Source organism: Enhydra lutris, unplaced genomic scaffold (assembly GCF_002288905.1).
Source record: "Enhydra lutris kenyoni isolate GAN:26980312 unplaced genomic scaffold, ASM228890v2 scaffoldscaffold22, whole genome shotgun sequence".
Classification (NCBI taxonomy): Eukaryota; Metazoa; Chordata; class Mammalia; order Carnivora; family Mustelidae; genus Enhydra; species Enhydra lutris.
This window is the reverse complement of record NW_019154106.1, coordinates 16,531,119-16,554,612: the sequence shown is the minus strand read 5'-3', so window position 1 is coordinate 16,554,612 and position 23,494 is coordinate 16,531,119. Positions and strand designations below refer to the sequence as shown.

General features: G+C 45.6%; 1 protein-coding gene across 3 annotated transcripts; it reads left to right on the top strand.

Moving 5' to 3' along the window:
• The first annotated feature begins 776 nt into the window (after positions 1-776).
• On the top strand, positions 777-23,444 carry LOC111150113 (damage specific DNA binding protein 2). 3 transcript variants are annotated; one of them, XM_022507472.1, is made up of 10 exons: positions 777-1,049; positions 2,186-2,319; positions 2,705-2,896; positions 18,512-18,657; positions 19,920-20,019; positions 20,120-20,297; positions 20,788-20,930; positions 22,361-22,525; positions 22,671-22,716; positions 23,019-23,444. In XM_022507472.1, the coding sequence occupies exons 1-10, from the start codon at positions 923-925 to the stop codon at positions 23,066-23,068; spliced, it is 1,281 nt and encodes a 426-aa protein (XP_022363180.1). In that variant the 5' UTR covers positions 777-922; the 3' UTR covers positions 23,069-23,444. The 3 variants fall into 3 exon arrangements, with proteins under 3 accessions (XP_022363180.1, XP_022363181.1, XP_022363182.1); XM_022507473.1 differs by having other exon boundaries at positions 785-1,049; positions 2,714-2,896; XM_022507474.1 differs by lacking the exons at positions 18,512-18,657; positions 19,920-20,019; positions 20,120-20,297; positions 20,788-20,930 and having other exon boundaries at positions 785-1,049.
• The last annotated feature ends 50 nt before the right edge of the window (positions 23,445-23,494 follow it).

The following is a 23,494-nucleotide window of genomic DNA, read 5'->3' as shown; positions in this document are numbered from 1 at the left end:
ACCTTCTGTTAATGCATTGCTGTCTCCTCTCGCCCTTCCATAGCGCCCGGACGGAGTTTAGCAAGAAGGAAAGGCCCCGCAGTCCTCCACTAACCACAACTTCTGTGTGGCTCGTCGCAGAAAGTCAGATACGTCCGAACTGTCTCCTCCGGGGCCGGACAGAGAGTCACCTAGGAGAGTCAATGCCTTGGCCTCTGGCTTAAATCAGGGCACAAGACCTCTAAGCCCGGTTAGCCTGCACGTCATCCCGCTCATTACTCCCTACGCCGACACTCCGCAGCTTTGGGGAAACCGTAGTTAGGAGCTGCAAGTTTCAACCACTCTGCACAGAGAAGCTGAGATTCGGGGCAGCTGAGGAAACAGAAGGACTAGACCCCTATGGCGAAGCCGGCTGGCGGGAAGAGGTTTGATTTCCATCGCGGGGGGGCGGGTAGCTTTCTACAAAGCTTTCTATCGCCAGAAACAGCCAATCCTAAAGCCCGAGAGGGTCTGAACACCAATTAAAAGTTAGAGGAGGCGGAGCCGAAGCCTTGATTGGTACCTGGTCTCCTGGGAAACCGGCGGAGGCCGGGCAGAGCCGATTCTGAAGAGGCTTCAAATTGGGTGGCCTCGCGGTGGCGGCCATCTTTATTTCTGGCAGATCAGCTGACCGGCACAATTTGGCCCAGCACGTAGGCTCCATCCCGTTTCCCTAGGGAGCCCCCGAGCTCCTCCCCTCTCGTGCCCCACTCTTCGCGGGAGGGGCGGGGCGTCTCCGAGAGGGGCGGGGCCGGAGCTAGAAGCCAGATTGAAAGCGGTGAGGCTGTTTGGCGGGAAGTTGGCTTATTTCCCTGGTCCCCGCCTTGTTTCTCCCCAGGGGCTTCACAATCTTCCCTCCACGATCTCGGCATAGGGCACAGTACCCTTTCGCACGGAGGACGCGATGGCTCCTAGGAAACGCCCAGAAACCCAGAAGACCCCCGAGGTGGCTGTGCGCCCCAAGAGCAAGAGGAGCAGAAGCCCCTGGGAGCTGGAGCCCGAGGCCAAGAAGCTCTGTGTGAAGGGCTCTGGTACTGCCTGCGCCTGCTGCTTTAATAATTCCGCCTTTTGGGGTTCTCACGCAGGAGGCTGGAGTGGGGGATGGGTGCTACTGGTTTCTCCAGGCTGTCCCAAGTTTTGGATGCCTCGGGCTGTGCATTTTTCTGCAGGTCCTTCCTTTGACATCAGGGCTTGGGCTTAACCCCCCTCAGGTGACGGGGAGAGGCAGATGAGCTCCATTACATAAGACACAACGGACCTTCCAATTCTTGTTTGTCCCAGGATTTTTACACACGAGGACTGCTTAAAATAACCTTACCTTGCCTGGTGGTGTGTGTGCTGAATTTCTATAGTCATGGTTGCTAGCTGTGTGTCCTTGGTTTCCTCTGTAAGAACCCTCAATTTCCTTCCTTAGAAAACTCAAGTTTATTGGGGCTTGAACCTGGGGCGATAAGGAGTGTGGGAGAACACAAAAGACTGGCGCAGGGGGTTGTTGCTGAAGTGCTTTTTGTCCATAAAAAGAAGGAATGGGTTGTCAAGAGACCAGATTCATAGAGACCAGGTCCTCAAATACATCTTTATCCCTATTCTAAGTGGATCTACCTCTCCAAAAGCAGCTTAGTTAATTTCCAGCCACCAGACCCTCTAGATCCGCTGGTTTCCAAAAGAGCAGATTGGACTTGGGGCCAACAACTCGTCACCTCTACATTATTTTAATGCAGGATTTAAAGATACTTCTTTCCTCAGTCACTTCTACTGTGCTATCCTAAAACCCTTTTATTATGCATCATGTGTGATTTTAAAATTGTCACCCAACCCTAGCATGAGTTTCCCAGCCCACTGGGAAGAGTTCTGCATAAACTTTATTCCTGTGTGTCTTTTTGGCTCCCTGCTCAGAAACCCTGCAAAGGGTCTGGTTTCCTATGATTTCCTATTTAGTTTCACTTCAAAATTACTATTTCAGAGAGTGTTTGGGGCAAGGGGCTGAATCCTTACTTTATTTCTTGTGCTGAATGAGAGTGAGCAGACCATGGAAAGATCTCAGGAGGTGATGGGAGAGACTGGCTGTGCAGCATGAAAAAACAAGGCTTGCTTTCTGAGATTTCAACAGGAAACTCTTGCGTGCGTGAGAAGAGAGAGGAAAATATGTGTCTGTTCTGCTTGGCAGGTTCTAGCAGAAGATTTGACTCAGGCTGCCTTTGGGCGGGGTTGGCTAGCCTGCAGGTCCCGCCACCAAGCAGCATCGTCAGGGCCCTCCACCACCATAAGCTAGGCAACGCCGTCTGGCCATCACTGCAGCAGGTGAGGTGTTTCCTGGCTGAAGTGCTCCAGGGGTTGCCTGGTACCTTTTCATTATGGGGATGTTCTCAGGTTAGATACTGGGTTGGTTCAGCAGGTTGTCAGAATGGTCAGATCACCTCTGTGTTGGGGACTGACCTACTGGGCATTCAGCCAGGTAGAAGTCTTATGCCGTAAAGGTCTCATCTAGAATGCACTCTGCCCCCTTGCTTTCCAAGATGAGTTCATGCATGTTGCCTGCACAGAGCCAGGCGGTTAGTTTTTCTTTGATGGCAGGACTTGGCCCTAGAGCTCATCTGTGGAGGAGGCAGAGATTGGCAATTTACCCAGGACTTGGGTTTTAATTCAACTTAATTCTTTTTTTTTTTTTTTTCTTCCTCTGTGTCAGGGTCTCCAGCAGGCCTTTCTGCACTCTCTGGCTTCTTACCGGATATTCCAAAAGGCTGCCCCCTTTGACAGGAGGGCCACATCCTTGGCATGGCACCCAACTCACCCCAGCACCCTGGCTGTGGGTTCCAAAGGGGGAGATATCATGCTCTGGAACTTTGGCATAAAGGACAAACCTACCTTCATTAAAGGGGTGAGCAGTTCCCTGTACCAGTCAGTAGTGCTGAAGAAGTATTTGTGGAAGGAATGAAAAGTTATCGGGGAACGAGGAGATAATTGGGATCAGAAGGAACTGGGTATTTTCAAACGAGTAAATGGTAATGCTATTCAGATCTGCCTTGAGTGCCAGCCCTTAAAACATTAGAAGGTATAAAATATTGATCACCCTCTTGTAAGTTATCACACAGAACAGAATCTGAGCCCTTCTTAACTCTTGGCCTCATCTCCTACTACTGTCTTTCCCCACTTCCTAGGCTTTGAGCCACACTAGCTATTTCTATTCCTAAAATGGGGTCTTTGCACTTGCTGTTCTCTTTGACGGGGGGTGTTCTTTCTCATGCTTTTCTCATGGCTGGCTCCCCCTTACCACTCAGGTCTTGGCTTCATGTACTTCTTCAAACAGCTGTCACTGACCACTCTGTCTAAAGGAGCCTCTGCTTCACTCATTCACTCCCTCTCTCCTTACCCTGCCTCACTCTCCCCACCCCCTGAACAATGTTTATCAGTACCCGAAATGTTTTACTTATTTGTATGTCTCTGCCCATACAAATGTCTTAGGAAAGTAAGTTCCACATTAAGAGCGAACTTGCCTTTCTGGTTCACCACCATATGCCTAGTGCCCAGAACAAGGTTTGGCCTCGAGTCGCTGCTTTATATTTGTTTTTTGTTTTGTTTTGTTTTTAAGATTTTATTTATTTATTTGACAGAGAGAGAGATCACAAGCAGGCAGAGAGGCAGGCAGAGAGGCGGGGGAAGCAGACTCCCTGCTGAGCAGAGAACCCGATCTGGGGCTCGATCCCAGGACCCTGAGATCATGACCTGAGCCGAAGGCAGAGGTTTAACCCACTGAGCCACCCAGGCACTGCTGCTTTATGTTTGTTGAACGAATGAGGGCCTTGAAGTGTAACTGGGAAGATGGGATATACATACAAGGTAATTGACACTACCGATGCTAAATGCTGCAGAACGTGAGAGAAGGAAGAACCCCTTTTGAGTTAGAGAGAAGGCTCATGGGTGAGTAGGGAGTGGGGAAGAACAATAATTAGGTAAATGGAGAGAAAAAGGAAAGGCAGAGTGTGTTTGGGGCAGTTTGACGTAGCATTTTCTAGGCATGGTTAGTATTTAATCATGAGTTGCTGAGGCAGGATGGTGCTGGCCCCGCCACCAAAGAGAAGACCTTAGTTTGCCCAGCAGGGGGCTAACAGTGGAGGGCTGTACGGTCATAAGTGGCTTTCTGTGTTTAGAGCAGAAGCCACAAACTCACATGCTTAAAGAAGCCAAACAGGAAAAAGAATGATAGGGGGTGGGGTCAGAGGTACACTGGAGACGATTAATGTGTAAGAATCTAGGTCCCTTGGGGCGCCTGGGTGGCTCAGTGGGTTAAAGCCTCTGCCTTCTGCTCAGGTCATGATCCCAGGCTCCTGGGATGGAGCCCTACATCCTGCTCTCTGCTCAGCAGGGAGCTTGCTTCCCCCCTCTCTCTCTGCCTGCCTCTCTGCCTACTTGTGATCTTTGTCAAATGAATAAATAAAATCTTAAAAAAAAAAATGAATCTAGGTGCAATGATGGTATCAGATCTGATTTATTCAAATGAAGCCTGAAGTCCTAATTTTTTTTTTACATGAAATGTTCTGATTTTTAAAGATGGTAATGAAATACACCAAAAATGTACCCTCTTACCCATTTTTAAGTGTGCAGTTCATCGGCCTTATGCACATTGGAGTTCTTGTGTAGCTAGTCTCCAGAATCCCATCTTGCAAAAGTGAAACTCTGTACCTACTAAACACTTAACTCCCCATTCTTCCGTCTCCCCGTCCTTGGCAACCACCATTCTACTTTCTGTCTTGATGGTTTTGACACGCTCACCAGTATCTTGCAAAAGTGGAATCACACAATTTTTATCCTTTGGCTTATTTCACTTGGCATAATGTCCTCTAGCTTCATCTGTGTTGTAGCAGGTGTCAGAATTTCCTCTTTTAGGCTGGATAATTCCCCACTTGATCCATCTATTTTGCTTCCGCATTCACCTGCTGATGGACACTTGGGTTGCTTCCACCTTTCGGCTCTTGTGAACAAGGCTGCTACGGACATGGGTATGCAAATATCTCTTCAAGTCCCCACTTTTCAGTTCTTTGGGGCATATCACCAGAAATGGAACAGAAGAGATAGATGAGGCCAAGGGTGAACCCAGGATGACTTTTCTTAAGTGCTTCCTCAAAGCAGCCATCAGAAAAGGCCAGGTTAGACAGGCTTGGGATGAGATGCGTGTTCAAGAAAACAGGTGCTTGGGCTGTCTGGGTGGCTCAGTGGGTTAAAAGCCTCTGACTTCGGCTCAGGTCATGGTCCCAGGGTCCTGGGATCGAGCCCCGCATCGGGCTCTCTGCTCAGTAGGGAGCCTGCTTCCTCCTCTCTCTCTGCCTGCCTCTCTGCCTACTTGTGATAAAATCTTTAAAAAAAAAAAAAAAAGAAAAGAAAAGAAAACAGGTGCTTGAGGCCTGAAGAAAGGCAGCCAGAGGAATGCTGTGAACAGACCTTGGCTTCCTGCCCCGCTGGTGAGACAGGTGACCACCAGAAGGGGCAGTTTTTAAGTTGAAGTCAAAACCCAGAGCTCAGACAGGAAGAGATTTTTGTTTTGTTTTCCCCTTGGAATTTAGGACATGGGAATAGAGAAATTTAAGAAGTAGCCTAAGGGTGTCCTAGAGGAAAGCCTCCTGACCAAAAGGGGAATGACATCTGCTTTAAACTTGTGCCAGGCTGAGGCTGTTTTGGGTTTATACCACTCTCTAGTATAATGTGACTTTAAGTGACATTTCCTCACGCATGGTAGAGATTGGCCTGAGCATCTGAACTTTGTGACCAGCAAGAGGCTAGATGGGAGCAGAAGAAGGGTATGGTAGTCTGGAGACCTCTCTGTTTTTCCCCCCAGATACTAACAGAAAGTTGATTTGAGAACAGGGACTGAAGGAGCAGCAGTGCCTCATTTTGCTACTTCTTTTTTTCTTTTTAATTTTTAAATTTTAAAAATATTTTTAAGTAGGCTCCGTGCCCAACGTGGGGCCTGAAATCACGACCCCAAAATCAAGAGTCACGTGCTCCACTGACTGAGCCAGCCAGGTGCCCCTCATTTTGTTACTTCTTTAGTCCTCTGACCTTGGCTCTGATCTTTACATCTTTCAGGCCCTTGGCAAGGAAACACGTGTGACATTTTCAAAATGAAGATTACTTGGTTTTACTCTTCTTGTAAAATGATCGATGCTTCTCAGAATTTCAAATAATACAGAGAAAAGCATGAAGAATAAAAATTACTTGAAATCTCCATTTGGGACCTCTTTCTCTGTGTGTATACACTATTACACACACCCAAACCTCTACTTAGATTTTTGTGTAAATATTCTACCCTAGAATCTGTTGTATTTTACTTATTATCTCAGATATTCTAGTTTAAGATCATGTACCAGACGACCACTAACAATATCCTATAATTCCCTTTTGTGTTTTGTAATCCCTTTGGTATCAGGCTAATGCAGACCTCATAAAAAAGTTAGGAGTATTCCTTCCTACCTCTTGTATTTTCTGGAATTCTTTGTGTAAATTGATACTATCTCTTCCTTAAAATTTTTGTAGTGTGTTTAGGACTGGAGTTTTCCTTGTTGGGGAGTTAACTATGTGTTCAATATCTTTCCTAGCTATGGAGCATTTTACGTCCTGTGTTTCTTGTGAATGAGCTTGGTAGTTTGTCTTTCAAGAAATTTGTCCATTTTACCTAAGTTGTTGAATTTAGTCACATGAATTTGTTCTTGGTATTTCCTTACTATCCTGTTAATGTCCACAGGATCTTTAGTGATACCTACACATTCTCAGTATGGGTTATTTGTGTCTTTTTTTCAGCCCCAAAGTTTCCTCATACCCCTTTGCAATCCACCCCTCCCTACCTTTGAAAATTGTTAATCTGCTTTCTAACCCTATTGGTTAATTTGCATTTTCTAGACTTTTCTGTAAATGACATAGTACAATATAGACCTCTTTTTTTCCCTGGCTTTCACTCAGTATAATTGTTTGAGATTCATCTACATTTTTACACGTATCAGTTGGGTTTTCTTTTTCTTTCTCGGTAGTGTTCCATTATAACAACGTACCGCAGTTTATCCATTCACCTTCAGAAGGATATTTGGATTTTTCTTCAAATAAAAGTAAAGCTGTTATGAACATTTATGTACCAGCTTTGTGTGGATATATGTTTTCATTTTTCTTGAGTAGCTACCTAGTTGGGGAATGACTGTGTTGTAGGGTAGGTATCTTTTAAGGATTTTTTTAAATGAGAAGAAAAACTTTAATATTTACATATTTGCCATTTCCAGTGATTTTCATTGTTTTGTGTGATCTAGATTTCCTTGTGGTAATATTTTCCTTATGCCTGGAGAATTTTCTTCAACATTTCTTATAATGTGGGTTGGTTGGTGATACCGTTTTTTTCCTTTGTCGTTTTTAGGGGAAAAGATATCTTTGCTAGTATAGAATTCTAGGTTCACAGACTTTTTTTTTTCAAGATCTTATTTATTTATTTTACAGAGAAAGATCACAAGTAGGCAGAGAGGCAGGCAGAGAGAGAGGGAGAGGGGGAAACAGGCTCACTGCTGAGCAGAGAGTCAGATGTGGGGCTCCATCCAGGATCCTGGGACCATGACCTGAGCTGAAGGCAGAGGCTTTTTTTTTTTTTTTTTTTTAAGATTTTATTTATTTATTTGTCAGAGAGAGAGAGAGGGAGAGAGAGCAAGCACAGGCAGACAGAATGGCAGGCAGAGGCAGAGGGAAAAGCAGGCTCCCTGATGAGCAAGGAGCCCGATGCGGGACTCGATCCCAGGACGCTGGGATCATGACCTGAGCCGAAGGCAGCCGCTTAACCAACCGAGCCACCCAGGCGTCCCGAAGGCAGAGGCTTTAACCCACTGAGCCACCCAGGCGCCCCGGTTCACAGGCTTTTGTTTTTGTTTTCTTGCTTTTACTACTTTGGAGATGATTTCCGATGCAAAGTCTTCTCTCATTCTTATGTTCCTCTTTACATGACTTTTTCCTTTCTTTTTTTCCTTCTGGCTGCTTTAAAAATGATTGTGATTTATCTGGTGTATTTCTCTACATGTTTTTCCTCTTTGGGGTTCATTGTACCTCTTGGATCTCTGGGTTTGTCATCAAATTTGGAAAATTTGGGGCGCCTGGATGGCTCAGTGGGTTAAGCCTCTGCCTTTGGCTTGGGTCGTGATCTCAGGGTCCTGGGATCCAGCCCCTCATAGGGCTCTCTGCTCAGCGGGGAGCCTGCTTCCTCCTCTCTCTCTGCCTGCCTCTCTGCCTACTTGTGATCTCTCTCTGTCTGTGTCAAATAATTAAATAAAATCTTTTTTAAAAATTTGGAGAATTTTAGGTCATAATTTATTCAAATAGTTCCCCCCCCTTTTATTTTCTGGGATTCCAGTTATATATATGTTAGGCTATTAGGTATTGTCCGTCCTACAGGTCATTGATAAACTGTTCATTTTTTAATCCCCCCCATTTTATTTTGCATAGCTTCTATTGCTGTCTTACATATTCACAATCTTCTGCATTATCTAATCTGTATTAGATGTATTTTTTTTTTCAGATGTTGTGTATCATCTCTAGAAGTTTAATTTGGGCCTTCTTAAATATATTCTATTTCTTTTTTCATGTTCACTACTTCCTCTACTCTCTTGACCATATAGAGTACATTCGTGATAGCGGTTTTAATGTTTTTGCTAATTCTATCATCTGTGTCACTTCTTTTTTTTTTTTTTTAAGATTTTTATTTATTTGACAGACAGATCACAAGTAGGCATAGGGGCAGGCAGAGAGAGAGAGGAGGAGAAGGAGGCAGGCTCCCTGCTAAGCAGAGAGTCTGATGTGAGGCTCGATCCGAGGATCCTGGGATCATGACCCAAGCCGAAGGCAAAGGCTTTAACCACTGAGCCACCCAGGCGCCACCATCTGTATCACTTCTGAGGATGTTTCTACTCATTAAGTTTTCTTCTGGTTATGAGTTCTATTTTTATGCTTCTTTGCATGCCTGGTAATTTCTCACTGGGTGCCAGACATTGTGAATGGTACATGGTGGGATGTTGGATTGTGTTGTATTCTTTTAAGTAGTGTTGGGCTTTGTTCTGGGATGCATTTACTTCTAAGCAGTTTGATACCTTCAAGGCTTGCTTTTAAGCTTTGTTAATCCAGTTACTATATTAGTTTCCTATTGCCTCTATAGCAAATTACCACAGGCTTGGTGTCTTAAAAGAACACAATTTTATTTCTTACAGTTCTGGAGATCTGGAGGTCAGAAGTCTGAAATCATTTTTTTTGGATTTAAGATCAAGGTGTTGGCAGGGCTAGTTCTTTCTCAAGGTTCCAAGGGGAGAATCTGTTTGCTTGTGTGTTTCAGCTTCTTGTGACTGAATTGCTGGGCAATGGCTGCTTCTTCTGTCTTCAAAGTACATCACCCTGATTTTTTTGCTTCTGTCTTCCATTACCTTCTCTTCGGCCTCTGACTCCTCCTGGGTACCTCTTATAAAGACCATTTTGAGTTTGATTATATCTATCCCACCCAGATAATAATCCAAGGTAAACTTCCCATCTCAAGAAAGTCCCTTTTGTCATCTAGTGTATTTATTGTTCACAGGGTCCATGGTGTAGCACATGGACATCTTGGAGACCCCAGTGAGCATGGTTTTACCCCAAAGAGAATGTGTTTAAGGCAGCCCATAGATATAACCTGTTCTCACCCTGAGGCAATACCCTTCTGAGGACTCAATTTTTTTTAAGATTTTATTTATTTATTTGACATAGAGAGAGAAAGATCACAAGTAGGCAGAGAGGCAGGCAGACGGGGAGGGAGAAGCAGGATCCTTGCTGAGCAGAGAGCCCGATGTGGGGCTCGATCCCAGAACCTTGAGATCATGACCCGAGCGGAAGGCAGAGGCTTAACCCACTGAGCCACCCAGGCACCCCAGGACTCGATGTTTTGTATATTAAGTCTTCCCTTTCCTGACCATGAGAACACAGACTGTTCTGAGGATTTCTCCCCTACCAATGTATGATGTTTCTCTCCACCCCCTCCTCCAGTCTTGGGTAGTTTCCTCAGACACACGGATACATTAATACTCCCCCAAAGACTTGAGAGGACCCTTGTGAAACTCTCCAGAATGCTTCTTCTGTGTGTCTCTCTCCTCCCCAGATTTTTCCCACTAATTCTTGCTGTGTTGGCTTTCCTAAAACTCTGTCTCCTCAGCTCAGTGAGATTGCTGGGCCGTGTGGTTCCTCCCTGTCTTGCATCCTGAAGACGCTCTCCAAACAGTCAAGCTGGGGCAGTCGCAGGGCTCTCTCTTTTCTTTCCCTCCTGTCTTGTGCTGTCTGTTGTCCAATGTCTGAGAACCTAGTTCATGTATCGTGTCCCATTTTTTCGGTGGTTTAACGCAGGAGGATAGGACATTCCATCATGGTTGGAAGCAAAAATCCACACTTACTAATATTAATAGTTTATCTGAAGATTTAAAATTTTTTTCCTACGCAATTTGTCCTCTACAAATAAGGAGAGTTTGGTTTCTCTCTTTACTATTCTTATACTTCTTTTTTACCCTGTTCCATTGGCAAGACCTCTAGTATGTTGTTGGTGTTAAATATAGCAGACATGCTTGTCTTGTGCTTGGTCATAGAAGGCTTTTCTATTTGATCATTAAGTATGATTTCTTCTACTTATTATTGTGGTAAAATACAGCTAACATACAATTTACCATTTTAACCATTTTTAAGGTTTTTTTGTTGTTGTTTAGTGATCTCTGCACTCAACATGGGGCTCGAACTCACAATCCTGAGATCAGCAGTTGCATGTTCTTCCAACTAAGCCAGCCAGGCATACCCCCATTTTAGCCATTTTAAGTGTACAATTAAGCACACTGCGCAAGTATCACCACCAACCGTCTGCAAAACTTTTTCATCTTCCCAAAATAAAACTCTGTACCCATTAAACAATGACTTTCTACTACCCTCCTCTAGATCCTCTAATCTGCCTTCTGTCTCTATGAAGTCGACTCTTCTAGGTACCTCGTATAAATGGAATCACATGATATTTGCCCTTTTGGGTCTGGCTTCTTTGATTTAGCGTAATGTTTTCAATTTTCATCCATGCTGCAACTTGTATAAGCACTTCATTCCTTTTTATAACTGAATAATGGGCTGTCATATGGATATGCCACACTTTATTTATCCATTCGTCTGCTGATGGATGTTTGGGCTGTTTCCACCTTTTGCTCTTATGAATACAACGGCTATGAATGTTCACATACAAGTTTTTGCTTGAACACCTCTTTTCACTTCTCTTACGTACACACAGAGGAGCATGTTTGTGTGTTAAAACTTGTCTGTTTTTGAATATCCTCTATCAGACTATGGAAGTTCCCCCTTTTACTTCTAAATAAAAGAAGATACCAGAAGTTCTTAGCATGAATGATAATCGAATTTCATCAAATACTTTTTTGTATCTCTTGAGATCAGCATATGATTTTCCCCCTTTATTCTGCTAATGTGATGTTACACTGATTCATTTTTTTAAATTTTTATTTATTTGAGATAGAGCTCGAGTGGTGGGGAGGGGCACAGAGAGAGGGAGAAGCAGGCTCCATGCCGAGCAGGGAGCCCTAGGCTGGGCTCCATCCCAGGACCTTGGGATCATGGTCTGAGCCAAAGACAGACACTTAACCAACTGAACCACCCACGCACCCCTATGCGAAGTGATTTTTCTATGTTTATTTTAGTTTTATATTCAAATTTTTAATTTAAATTTTCTTTTCCCACCCCTTTTTTTAACCTTTCCAATTATATCTCTAGCAGGTAATACTGCTTCTTAAAAATTGTGGTAAAAGCACATAACATTTATCACTGAACCATTTTTAAGTGTATGGTAGTATTAACTGTATTCATGTTATTGTGGAGCAGAACTGTAGAACTTCATTGTGTAAAACTGAAACTCTGTACCCACTGAATAAGTTCCTCATTTTCCCCTTCACTCAGGCCTTGGCAACCACAATTACACTTTCTGTTTCTATGAGTCTGAACCACTTTGGATATCCCTAAGTTTTGATGGTCTTATTGTGGTTACCCAGAAGCATGTTCTTAAAGGAAATACACAGTAGTGTGTTTGAGGACCATGGGACATCATGTTGGCAATTTATTTTCAATGATTCCAAAAAAGTAGGTTTTTTTTTTTTTTCCAGAAAAGCACTTCTTGGTACAATTTTTGCAACTTTTCAACAAAGTTTTTTAAACAAAGTTTGAAAAAAAAGGACTGATATTATTTCTTCCTGAAATGTTTAGTACATTCAACAGTGAAGCTATCAGGGTCTGGAATTTACTTTGCAAGAAAGTTTTTAGTTGTAACTGCAATGTCTTCTTTTTTTAAAAATATTTTATTTATTTATTTGACAGAGAGAGAGAGAGAGAGATCATAAGTAGGCAGAGAGGCAGGCAGAGAGAGAGGGGGGAAAGCAGGCTCCCTGCTGAGCAGAGAGCCCGATGCGGGGCTCGATCCCAGGACCCTGAGATCATGACCTGAGCTGAAGGCAGAGGCTTAACCCACTGAGCCACCCAGGCACCCCCCACAATGTCTTTAATAGGTCTCAGACCATTCTGATTTTCTCTTTCATGTTCTGTCAGTTTGGCAGGTTTGCATTTTTCTAATGAATTTGTCCATTTCATCCAAGTTTTAATATTGGCATCAGATTAGTTATACCCTCTTATAATTGTTTAAAATGTCTAGGATTTATATTGATGTCCCTTTTTTGATCTGTTACATTGGTTATTGGTAACTTCCGTTTGATCAGTCGCAACAGGGATTTATCAATTTTATTAGTCTTGCGTTAAACTGACTTTTTTTTTTCTTTTTAAAGTAGGCTCCATGCCCATTGTGGGGCTTGAACTCACAACCCTGAGATCAAGAGTTGCATGCCCTTGCATGCTAGCCAGGCACCCCCAACTTTTGTTGGTTAATTCTCTCACAGTATATTTGTTTTCTGTTTCATTAATTTCTGTTCTTTTTTTTTCTCCTTTTTTTTTTTTTTAGATTTTACTTATTTATTTTGGAGAGGGAGAGAGAGAGAGAGAGCAGGGGGAGCAGAGGGAGAGGGACAAGCAGACTCCACGCTGAGCACAGAGCCTGACGTGGAGCTCGATCCCACAACCCTGAGATCATGACCCTAGACGAAATCTAGAGTCAGATGCTTACCTGACTGAGCCATGCAGGCAGCCCTCTCCTACTTTCTTTTCCTGTTACTTTCACAACTTCTTGAGATGGATGTTTTGAGGCATTGATTTTTAGCCTTCTTTTATTATGGATGCTTCTAGGAATATTTGTATACAAGTTTTCATGTGAACATACATATTCATTTCTCTTGGGTATATGTGTAGGAGCGGAATTGCTGGGGCATACGGTAATTTTGAGTTTTTGAGGAACTGTCAAACCATTTTCCGCAGTGACTACTCCATTTCACATTCCCATCAGCAATGTAGGAGGGCTCCAACTTCTCCATATCCTAAACAACACTTTTCCAGCTTTATTGCAATACAATTGACAATTAAAAACTGCACATATTTAAAGCATATAGGGTGAATTTTAACATGGGTACATTGCAAATGATTACCACAGTTGAGGCACCTGGGTGGCTCAGTGGGTTAAGCCTCTGCCTTCCGCTCAGGTCATGATCCCAGGGTTCTGGATTGAGCCCTGCATCAGGCTCCCTGCTCAGTGGGGAGCCTGCTTCCCCGTCTCTCTGCCTGCCTCTCTGCCTACTTGTGATCTCTCTCTGTCAAATAAATAAATAAAATCTTAAAAAAAGGGGCACCTGGGTGGCTCAGTGGGTTAAAGCCTCTGCCTTCGGCTTAGGTCATGATCCCAGGGTCCTGGGATCGAGCCCCGCATCAGGCTCTCTGCTCATTGGGGAGCCTGCTTCCTTCTCTCTCTCTGACTACCTCTCTGCCTACTTGTGATCTCTGTCTGTCAAATAAATAAATAAAGTCTTAAAAAAAAAAAAGAATAGAAAAAAAAATCTTAAAAAAAATGATTACCACAGTCAAGCTAGTTAACATTCATCACTTCACATATTACCTTGTGTGTCTGTCTGAGAACACTTAAGATCAACTCCTAATAAATTTCACATACACAACACAGTATTATTAACTACGTTACCACGCTGTATATTAGATCTCTGGAACTTATTCACCCTGCATGATTGACACTTTGTACCCTTTGACCCACATCTCCCCATCTCCTCCATCCCCAAGTCCCTGGCAACCACCATTTTACTCTGAGCTTTTATGAATTCCACATCTGTAGACCCACATATAATTGAGATCGTGCAGTGTCTGTGTCTGATTTATTTCACTTAGCGAAACTTCCCCCTGGTCGTCACAAATGGCAGGATTCCCTTCTCCTTGAGGGCTCCATGATACTCCATCATACATACCTACCACATTTTCTTTATCCCTTCATTTATCAGCAGACACTGAGGTGGTTTCCTTTCCTGGGCTGTTGTGAGTAGCTATAGTGAACACAGGAAGGAAGATAACACACTAAGAAGCTCGTTTCATTTCCTTGGACTCTATACCCACAAGTGGGACTCATGGACCATATGGTGTATTTTCTGAGGAACCTCCATACTGTTTTCCACAGGGCCCCATCCAATTTACATTCCCATCAACTGAGTGCAAGAGTACCTTTTTCTCCACACCCTCGCTAACACCTCTTATCTTTTGTTGTTTCCATAATAGCCATTCTAACACGTGTAAAGTGGTAGCATTGTGGTTTTGATTTGTATTTCCCTGATGTCAGGATTAGTGATGTTGACCGCCTTTTCATATACCTGTTGGCCATTTGTGTGTCTTCTTTGGAGAAATGTTGATTGAGGTCCTTTGACCAGTTTTTAATGAGGTTATTTGGGGTTTTTTTGTTTGTTTATTTGTTTTTTGCTGCTGAGTTCCTCATATATTTTTGATATTAACTTCTTATTAGATCTAGTTTGCAAGTGTTTTCTCTCCTTTCAGGGGTTATCTTGTCACTGTCCATCTTTTTTATCATTGCCCTCAGAGGGGTGTGAAATAGTATCTAGTGGTGACTAATGGTGCTTAGCATCAGCTCACCTGATCCTGGCCATTTGCATGTCTTTAAAAAAAATGTCTGTTTAAATCCTTCGTCCGTTTTTTGAGAGGGTTGGTGGGGAGCATGAGTGGGGGAAGGGACAGAAAGGGAGTAACAGACTCCCTGAGGAGCAATGGAACCCAATGCAGGGCTCAGTCCCAAGACCCCGGGATGGAGACCTGAGCCAGAGGCAGACACTTAACCAACTGAGCCACCCAGGCGCCCCAGGTCTATTTTTTTTTTTTTAAATAAATTAATCACAATTATTTTCAAGCCTGTATCTAATAACGCTAATATCTGGATCTCCTGTGTCTTTCAAATGTTTTTACCTTAGTTTTTGGTTATTTGGCCTTATCTTCTGATATGCTGGGTGATTTTAGATTCAGTGCCACATATTGCATATGAAAACTTGTAGAGATAATTTGAAGTTTTGAGTGGTGATATTTTCCTCCAGAGACTTTTTTTTTTCTTTCTGACAGGCAGGTAGGATGGAACCAGATCATCTTCATCCAATGAAATTGAAATGATTTGAATCTCGGGGCGCCTGGGGGGCTCAGTCAGTTAAGTGTCTGTCTTCGGCTCAGGTCATGATCCTGGGTCCTGGGATCCAGCCCCACATCTGGTTCCCTGCTCAGCGGGAAGCCTGCTTCTCCCTCTCCCACTACCTCTGCTTGTGTTCCCTCTTTCTTGCTCTCTCTCTCTCTCTGACAAATAAATGAATAAAATCTTTAAAAAAAGAAAGAAAGAAAGAAATGATTTGAATCTGGACTTTTCAGTCTTTGTGAGCATCAGACTAGTTCCAGTTTGCTCTTATCTCTAGCATGTCAGGGATCCTAACTAAAAGCTGGATTTTGTCCCCAGACCTCCTCTTACCCTGCGAGACTGGCAAAACCTCAGCCCAGCTTCTCAGCCTTGGAGCCACCTACCATTTTCCATTCAGCTTCTCTGCAGTTTGCTCCCTCTGCTTCCCAATCACATCTTTCTGGGCTGCATAGACTTCAAGGGGAAAGGCGGCATCCAAAGTCAGGCCTACCTGCTGCTTCTCCTCTCTCTAGGATGTCAGTCTTCAAGTCCCTGATGCCTTCATAGTGCTCATTGACTTCAAAAGCTTCTCTTCAGAGATACTGATTTTGTTTCCCTTTTCTAGTTCTCAACAGAAGGCTGATGAGCTAGCCATCCATCTCTGGTATTGGAAGTTTCCAGTGTATTTGGTTATCATACTTTGCCCTGGTTTTGTTCTTCCTTCTCAATGAAAGAGTTGGTCGTAACCACTTAAGTCAGCCCTTACTAGAAAGAACACACATGTATTTTAGCTTGAAATGTTTATGTAGTGTTTACTACTGATGCTCTGACATAGGACCAGTCCTTTTCTGGGCGTCATGGTCCACTGATGAGGGCTCACCTGGTTTTACAGAAATCACCCCCATAATGTATTTTTTATAGGGTCTAGTTTCCCTTTCCCTAAAAGTGGAGACAAAATTTTTTTTTTAAGATTTGTTTATTGGGGGTGCCTGGGTGGTTCAGTGGGTTAAGCTTCTGCCTTCGGCTCAGGTCATGATCCCAGGGTCCTGGGATCAAGTCCCACATAGGGCTCTCTGCTCAGCAGGGAGCCTGCTTTTCCCCCCTCCCCCCGCCTGCCTCTGCCTACTTGTGATCTCTCTCTCTCTGTCAAATAAATAAATAAAATCTTAAAAAAAAAAGATTTATTTATTGGAGCACCTGGGGGCTCAGATGGTTAAGCATCTGCCTTTGGCTCAGGTCATAATCTCTGGGTCCTGGGATCAAACCCTGCATAAGGCTCCCTCCTCAGTGGGGAGTCTTGCTTCTCCCTCTCCTTCTGCTTTTCCCCTCTCTTAAAAAAAAATCTTTTAAGATTTTATTTATTCATTTGAGAGAGAGAGAGAGAGACAGAGTGTACGAGTGGGATAGAGAGAGAGAATTCCAAGCAGACTCCCCATTGAGCACAGAGCCCATCACAGGGCTCAATCCCACAACCCATGAGATCATGACCTGAGCCGAAATCAAGAGTCAGGCGCCTAACTGACTGAGCCACCCAAGGGCCCCGTGAAGACATAATTTAAAGGCAATTGTGAAAGAAATCTGATTGTAGATTCTTCTTCAAGTTTTATTATTTCCCATGCTACGTGTTTATAAGTATCGCACCCTTGCTTAACTTGACAACTATCATTTTTAACAACTCATTTTTCATCTGGTTTTTCCAAAGTGTTCAACATGACTCTCATAGAAATAACAGCGTTCTTCCTTTTTGCACGTAGTTCTTCTGTTTAATTAATATGTTTAAATGTTTAAATGTTTCATTGAAATGTTTAAAGTTTATCATTTTTATGAAATGGTTAATAAATGACATGTAATTAAGTTACATGTTTAATTAAATTACATAATTACAACAAAAAGTACAACGGGCATATAGGGGTTTAAGAACAAACCGCACGAAGCCCGGGTGAGCACAGGACTCAGGTGTTGGGAGCAGAAGATGATCCCAGCAGCAAGGGTTAGGCGGACGACAGGCACTGGTTAGACTGCTTTGGACAGGGGACGGAACGTGCCAGTGAGCGTGTTGAGTGAGCTAAGCGGGCGCTGGGTCAGAGGCCTTGGGGAGTCTGTGAGGCTGGGAGAGCAGCGGCGTAAGAGCTGGAGACGTTGCTGACGTTATCGTGATCGTTTTCATCACCATTGTCGGGGATGTCTGGAAAAATTAGGGAGGAGCTCAGATCTGACTCCTGCCCTCCTAATCCAGTCCTTGTTCCGAGCTGGGGCTCTTCTAAAGAGCTCCGGGCAATAGTAAGTAAGCTGTGGTGCGTCCCCATTTCGGAAAGGCCAGCAGGAGAATGTGATGGGTGAGCAATGGGTGCACACAGCAACCTGGCCGCGTCTCGGGGGCGCCATGCTGAGTCAGATGAAGGGAGCCAGTCGCAAGAGGATGCAAACTGTGGGAGTCACTTCTAGAACGTTCTGTTCAAGGCAAAGCCATAGCATAATGATGGAGAGCAGAGCCACGGTGGCCAGGCTGTTACAGGTGGGTCGGGGGTGTGACCATGCCGGGAGGGCACAAGCAAGTTTTTTGAGGGGATGGAACTGTTCTGTGTCCCAATTTGGGTGGTAGTTATTCAGATCTCTGTGTTCAAATTCATAGAACTATATTCTGAAAACAACCAAATGTACCGTAGGTTAGTTTTTTTTTGTTTTTTTTTTTTAACAATTTACTTAAAACTAAAATCTTGAGTAAGGAAAGAACATCTTGGAACACATCACCGTGTCCAGGCCCTTCGGCTGGCCTGGCCACACCTGCTGCCCGCCCGGCTCTCTGGTCTGCAGAGCCCGTGCGCCCAGGCCTCGTCCTCCACCTGGGCTGACGTCACTCACTGGCTTTTCTCTTCCTTGTGTTAGATTGGAGCTGGAGGGAGCATCACTGGGCTGAAGTTTAACCCTCTTGATGCCAACCAGTTTTTCACCTCCTCAATGGAGGGAACAACTAGGCTGCAAGACTTTAAAGGCAACACTGTCCGAGTTTTTGCCAGCTCAGACACCTGCAAGTGAGTAGCCTCACTAGGAGGGAAAGGGCGTCTGGGCTCTCGGCGTAGTTCTGGTGAGAGCACCCAGGTCTCGTGTGTGTTCCCCATGCCTGGCACATGGGGAACTGCTGGGGGGAAGCCACATCCCACCCTTCCTGCTGAGACTTTCCATAGTTGCTCTTCCTGCTTTCCGGTTGCGTTACTGCTTCAGTGAGGGGTTCTAGAACCTCCGCTCTTCCCAGCAAGGGAAGGGCTTTGGATCTTCTGTAAAGCGTTCTAGACCTTGATTCTCACTAGTTCACATGGCAATGGCTGGGAAAGCCACTTAAAGGTTGGAGCAGGAACTAAGAATTTAAGATTTCATTCCCGTCACGTCACTGGGGTGTAATGATGCACCCAGTTCCTTGAGGGAAGCTGAAAGGGATACAGTCATGTCCACAGAGCCCATGGGATGCCCCAAGAGCAAGTGACTAGAGAAATGACAAAATGCTTGTCACTTGGATTCCTAGCAGAGACATGACTCTTACTGTTCTCTAAAGAGTCCAGGGTGTGTGTGAGGGGGTCTAACGGCACTGGCCGCTGTCCTGGGCGGCCCCACACAGGTCAGGGCAGAGATGGGTAGACTCTGCTCCACGTTATTCTTCCACAAGAAATCCTCCCTCTGAAAGACATTTGTAGGTTTGTGGGCACTGTAGCAAGGATTTGAGTATTGAGAGAAAAGAATATGAACCTGAGCTCTCCTGGCCAGGTTTTAGGATCCCTGAAGCAATCCCAACCCAATCCCTTCATCCTCAAGTAGTCAGAGAGACGAAAGAGCAGGACAGAGGTTGTGTGTGCTTTTTTTCCCTAAGTGCTCAGAAGGGGGCAGAAGTTCCTTTCTCACCAGCCCTGCGGAAGAGAGCTGGGCAGTCCGTTTGGTTTGTCATCTCCTTTGGCCCAAAGGGTAGAGAAGGGAGAAAGCAATAAACAAGTCCTCCTCAGAACCCAGGGCTCCAGGGGGAGGCTAGCCTGGGGACTTGCCTTATGGCTCTCAGCTGTGGCTGATCAAGGACTCTTAACTGGCTGAGTCAAGGGACACATTTCGGAGCTCCGTCACCCCATCCCCTCTGACGGCTGGTAGACAAGTCCGAGGGCTCCTCTCTGGGAGTCTGTGGCAAGACGGTTATGCCTTCAGCAAATCCTGATGGGACGGCTCTGGTACATTAGACGCCAGAGCTGCAACAGTGACAGAAGGGACCTTGCCTCTGTCCCCAGCAATCTTACAGCACAGTTTCTCCCTCCAGCGTCTGGTTTTGCAGCCTGGATGTGTCTGCCAGAAGCCGAATGGTGGTCACGGGAGACAATGTGGGGCACGTGATCCTGCTGAACATGGACGGCAGGGAGGTGCGTTCTCTGGAGCCCAGGTCCTCCCGTTCTCTCCCTTACCCCTGCCCCCAACCCTGGGCCTCCCTGCGCCCCATCTGAACCCAGCCCTTCTCTGCAGCTTTGGAATCTGAGAATGCACAAAAAGAAAGTGACCCACGTGGCCCTGAATCCATGCTGTGATTGGTTCCTGGCCACAGCCTCCGTAGACCAAACAGTGAAAATCTGGGACCTGCGCCAGGTTAGAGGGAAATCCAGCTTCCTCCACTCACTGCCGCATAGCCATCCTGTCAACGCAGGTGTGATATACCAGACTTCATCCTTCCTGCAGACCCTGCCTGTCCAACTGCTTCTGGGTTTTTTTTTTTCCCTCGACACTTAGGAGCTGCTAGGTTAAACCTCTACCCTGAGAACATCAGCCAAGTAGATGTCTTGGAAACTTTGAGTCTAGCTGCCTCCAACAGCTGCTAAGTTTCTAGAATTTTTTTTTAAATTTTTTTATTTTTTAGAGAGAGTACGAGCAGGGGGAGGAGCAAAGGGAGAGGGACAAGCAGACTTCCCACTGAGCGAGGACTCCAAAATTACTAACCTGAGCCCAGGAGTCGGCAGCTTAACCCACGGAGCCACCCAGGTGCTCCCCAGTTTCTAGAATGTTTTTGTTCACAGTCCAGAGTCCACCTCTGTCTAGAGCAGATTGGGAGAGAGGGTGCTCCTGCAGGAGGAGGTCTGTGACAGCCAGGATGACAAGGGCCTGGGGTTCCTTCATCTCTGGGGCTTTTCACTTACCAGCCTGTTTCAGTCCTGATGGAGCCCAGCTCCTGACCACTGACCAGAAGAGTGAGCTCCGGGTTTACTCAGCCTCCCAGTGGGACTGCCCCCCGAGCCTAATCCCACACCCTCACCGCCACTTCCAGCACCTGACGCCCATCAAGGTAAGTGATGGAGGCAGGGAGCTGTGATCACGGGGATGGACTGGGTCTGCACCAAGTAGGGAGAGGCCAGATCCAAAATCCCTAATCCCAGATCTCATCCTGCACCCACACAAAGCCACCTCTTCTCTCCTGGTGCTCTCTGCAACTTCTGTCCCCCTGCTGCAATCCCACTGTGCTGGGTTTTCTTTGTCTCCCATAAACTCTTTTCCTGGATTGTTTAGCTCACCTCCCTGCTCTTTTGCCGTCACCTCCAGTTACCTGCATGTGCTGCTGGCTCCCCCCAGCTGACCTCAACCCCCAAGGCTGACAGTCTTTAAGTCTTCGGATTCCTTCCTGCCCACACCCCAGGCAGCTTCAACTCTGGTGGTTCCTCTGCTCTCCTGGTTTCTGTTCTTTTTCTAACAGTGCAGTCCCTCTCCAGACCTCCAGGTTTCATGCCTGTACTTCTTTTGTTAACATAGCACGGGGTGGGGTGGGAGGCACCAGCTTCAGGTAGGCCGGCAGCCCCGGTTAGAGACCTTGGGTAAGCTGCTTGACTTTTGGATCTCGGTTTCCTCCTCTCTAAAAAGTGAGTATCAGTATCTGATGGACAGGGTTGTTGGAAGAATCCATACGCTTACAGCACATGTCTAGTGCCTGGGAAGTACAACATCAGCAGTGATCATTTAATACTAGTGTCTCCCCGTGCCTCAGCTCAAATCCAAGCTCTTAAGAACAAGGGTTCTTCACTGGTTGGTTCTTACTGATCCATGTGTCACCTCCCCCTTTGTATCCAGCCAGGACAATTTCCAGCTTCCCAAGTGGGACTTGTGACTTATTTCCAAGCCCTGGCACATACCACTCTGTCCTTCCTGCTAACCATGTCTTTCCTCCTCCAACACTTCCTTGTGATTTCTTAAGAAAACCCCATCTGATTCCATCATTCCAACTAATCGCCAGATTTGTTTTGAGTAGAGTAAGCTGGGGAACATAGGTTTCCTTCCCTTTCTTGGCCACTAGCCATTTTCTGACCAACTCTTCCATCATTTGTGTTGATGCAGGAGGGACAGCGGTGGGATTCCTTCAGAACTAATGTCCTACGTGGTTTTGGTTACTGGAGACTTTTTGCTCGGTTGTAGGCTTATCTCTTTGGTTAACGTCTGGGTCAAGCTGATGTTAAAACATTTATTGGTTGGTATGATATCAGGAAATAGGAAAGAGAGAGAAGGCCTGAAGGTGTCCCAAGGTCCACAGAGGCCAGTTTGAGTTAAAAATTTGGGAGGGTGGATGCACATGCACTTGAAAGCTGTTCTTGTAGTTTCGTGTGGGTCTTATCTCCATTATTAAATGGCTGGCAAGTGTATTAACAGTTGAGAGTGACAAAGAATACTTCTGATGTCCCTCTTGATCATACTCTGCATTTACTCTCATGACAACTCTCCATCTCCTAGGCAACCTGGCATCCTCGGTACAACCTCGTTGTCGTGGGCCGATACCCAGATCCTAATTTCAAAAGCTGTACCCCCCACGAATTAAGGACGATTGATGTGTTTGATGGAAACTCAGGGAAGATGATGTATCAGCTCTATGACCCAGAATCTTCTGGTATCATTTCGGTGAGGTTTGGGCCCTCAAATATTGATGGGAGGACACAGGGCTTCAACCTACCTTAACTGACCAAAAATGACCAGAAATTAATTCTCATGTGTCCTTCTCCCAACACCTCACCTCCTCCTGATGCTTATGCCCTTGTCTCCGCAGCTCAATGAGTTCAATCCCATGGGGGACACGCTGGCCTCTGTGATGGGTGAGTGAAGCAGGTTGTATCTCAGATTGGCCAAGCCCTACCCTGCTCCCCCAAGTTGAGTGCAGGCCCCCCTCAGCTTAACCAGTCACCCCAGGGTAGAAGTCAGTAAAGACTTCCAGGAGACAGCAGACTCTTTGGCCTAGGCCCTCCATGCCTCATGCTTTGACTTGGTCATGACAATGCCGGGCTGTTGTCCGGTTTCCTGGTATTTCCCGACCAAGTCCTAGGTGCCCTGAGCTAGCCCCAAGTTCTCAGAGATGGATCATGGAAGGTGCAAGTCAGACTGGTCTCACTCCTCCTAGGTTATCACATTCTCATTTGGAGCCAGGAGGAAGCTGGGATGCGGACATGAGACCCATTAATGAAGGTGTGGGCCAAGCCAGAGCTTGGAGCCACCTGAGAACACATCCTGTGTGAAGAGGCGGCTGTGTGTTAAAGGGCCAAAGGTATCCATCCAAGTCTTAGGGTCGGGGCAGGGACACTGTGGCATGGGATACTACGGGACTGGGACACTGGCATGTTAACTGCTTTGGACTTAGCTCCAGAAACTTCTCCGGGGTTGGTACCCCAGGTGCTCCAAGGGTCTCTGCTGTATCCAGCCTGGAGCCAAGCTTCTCCTGGGGCCAAGGGACTTCTCTGTTCTTTGATGTGCAGTGACAGAGGGATCAGGTAGTGGTCCTCAGTTTGTGCTCACGATTGACGTGGCTAATAAAACCATACCCAACTGAGCTTCTGAGTGGATCTTCCAGCACTGCCCTGGCCGAAGCCCTCCCTGGGG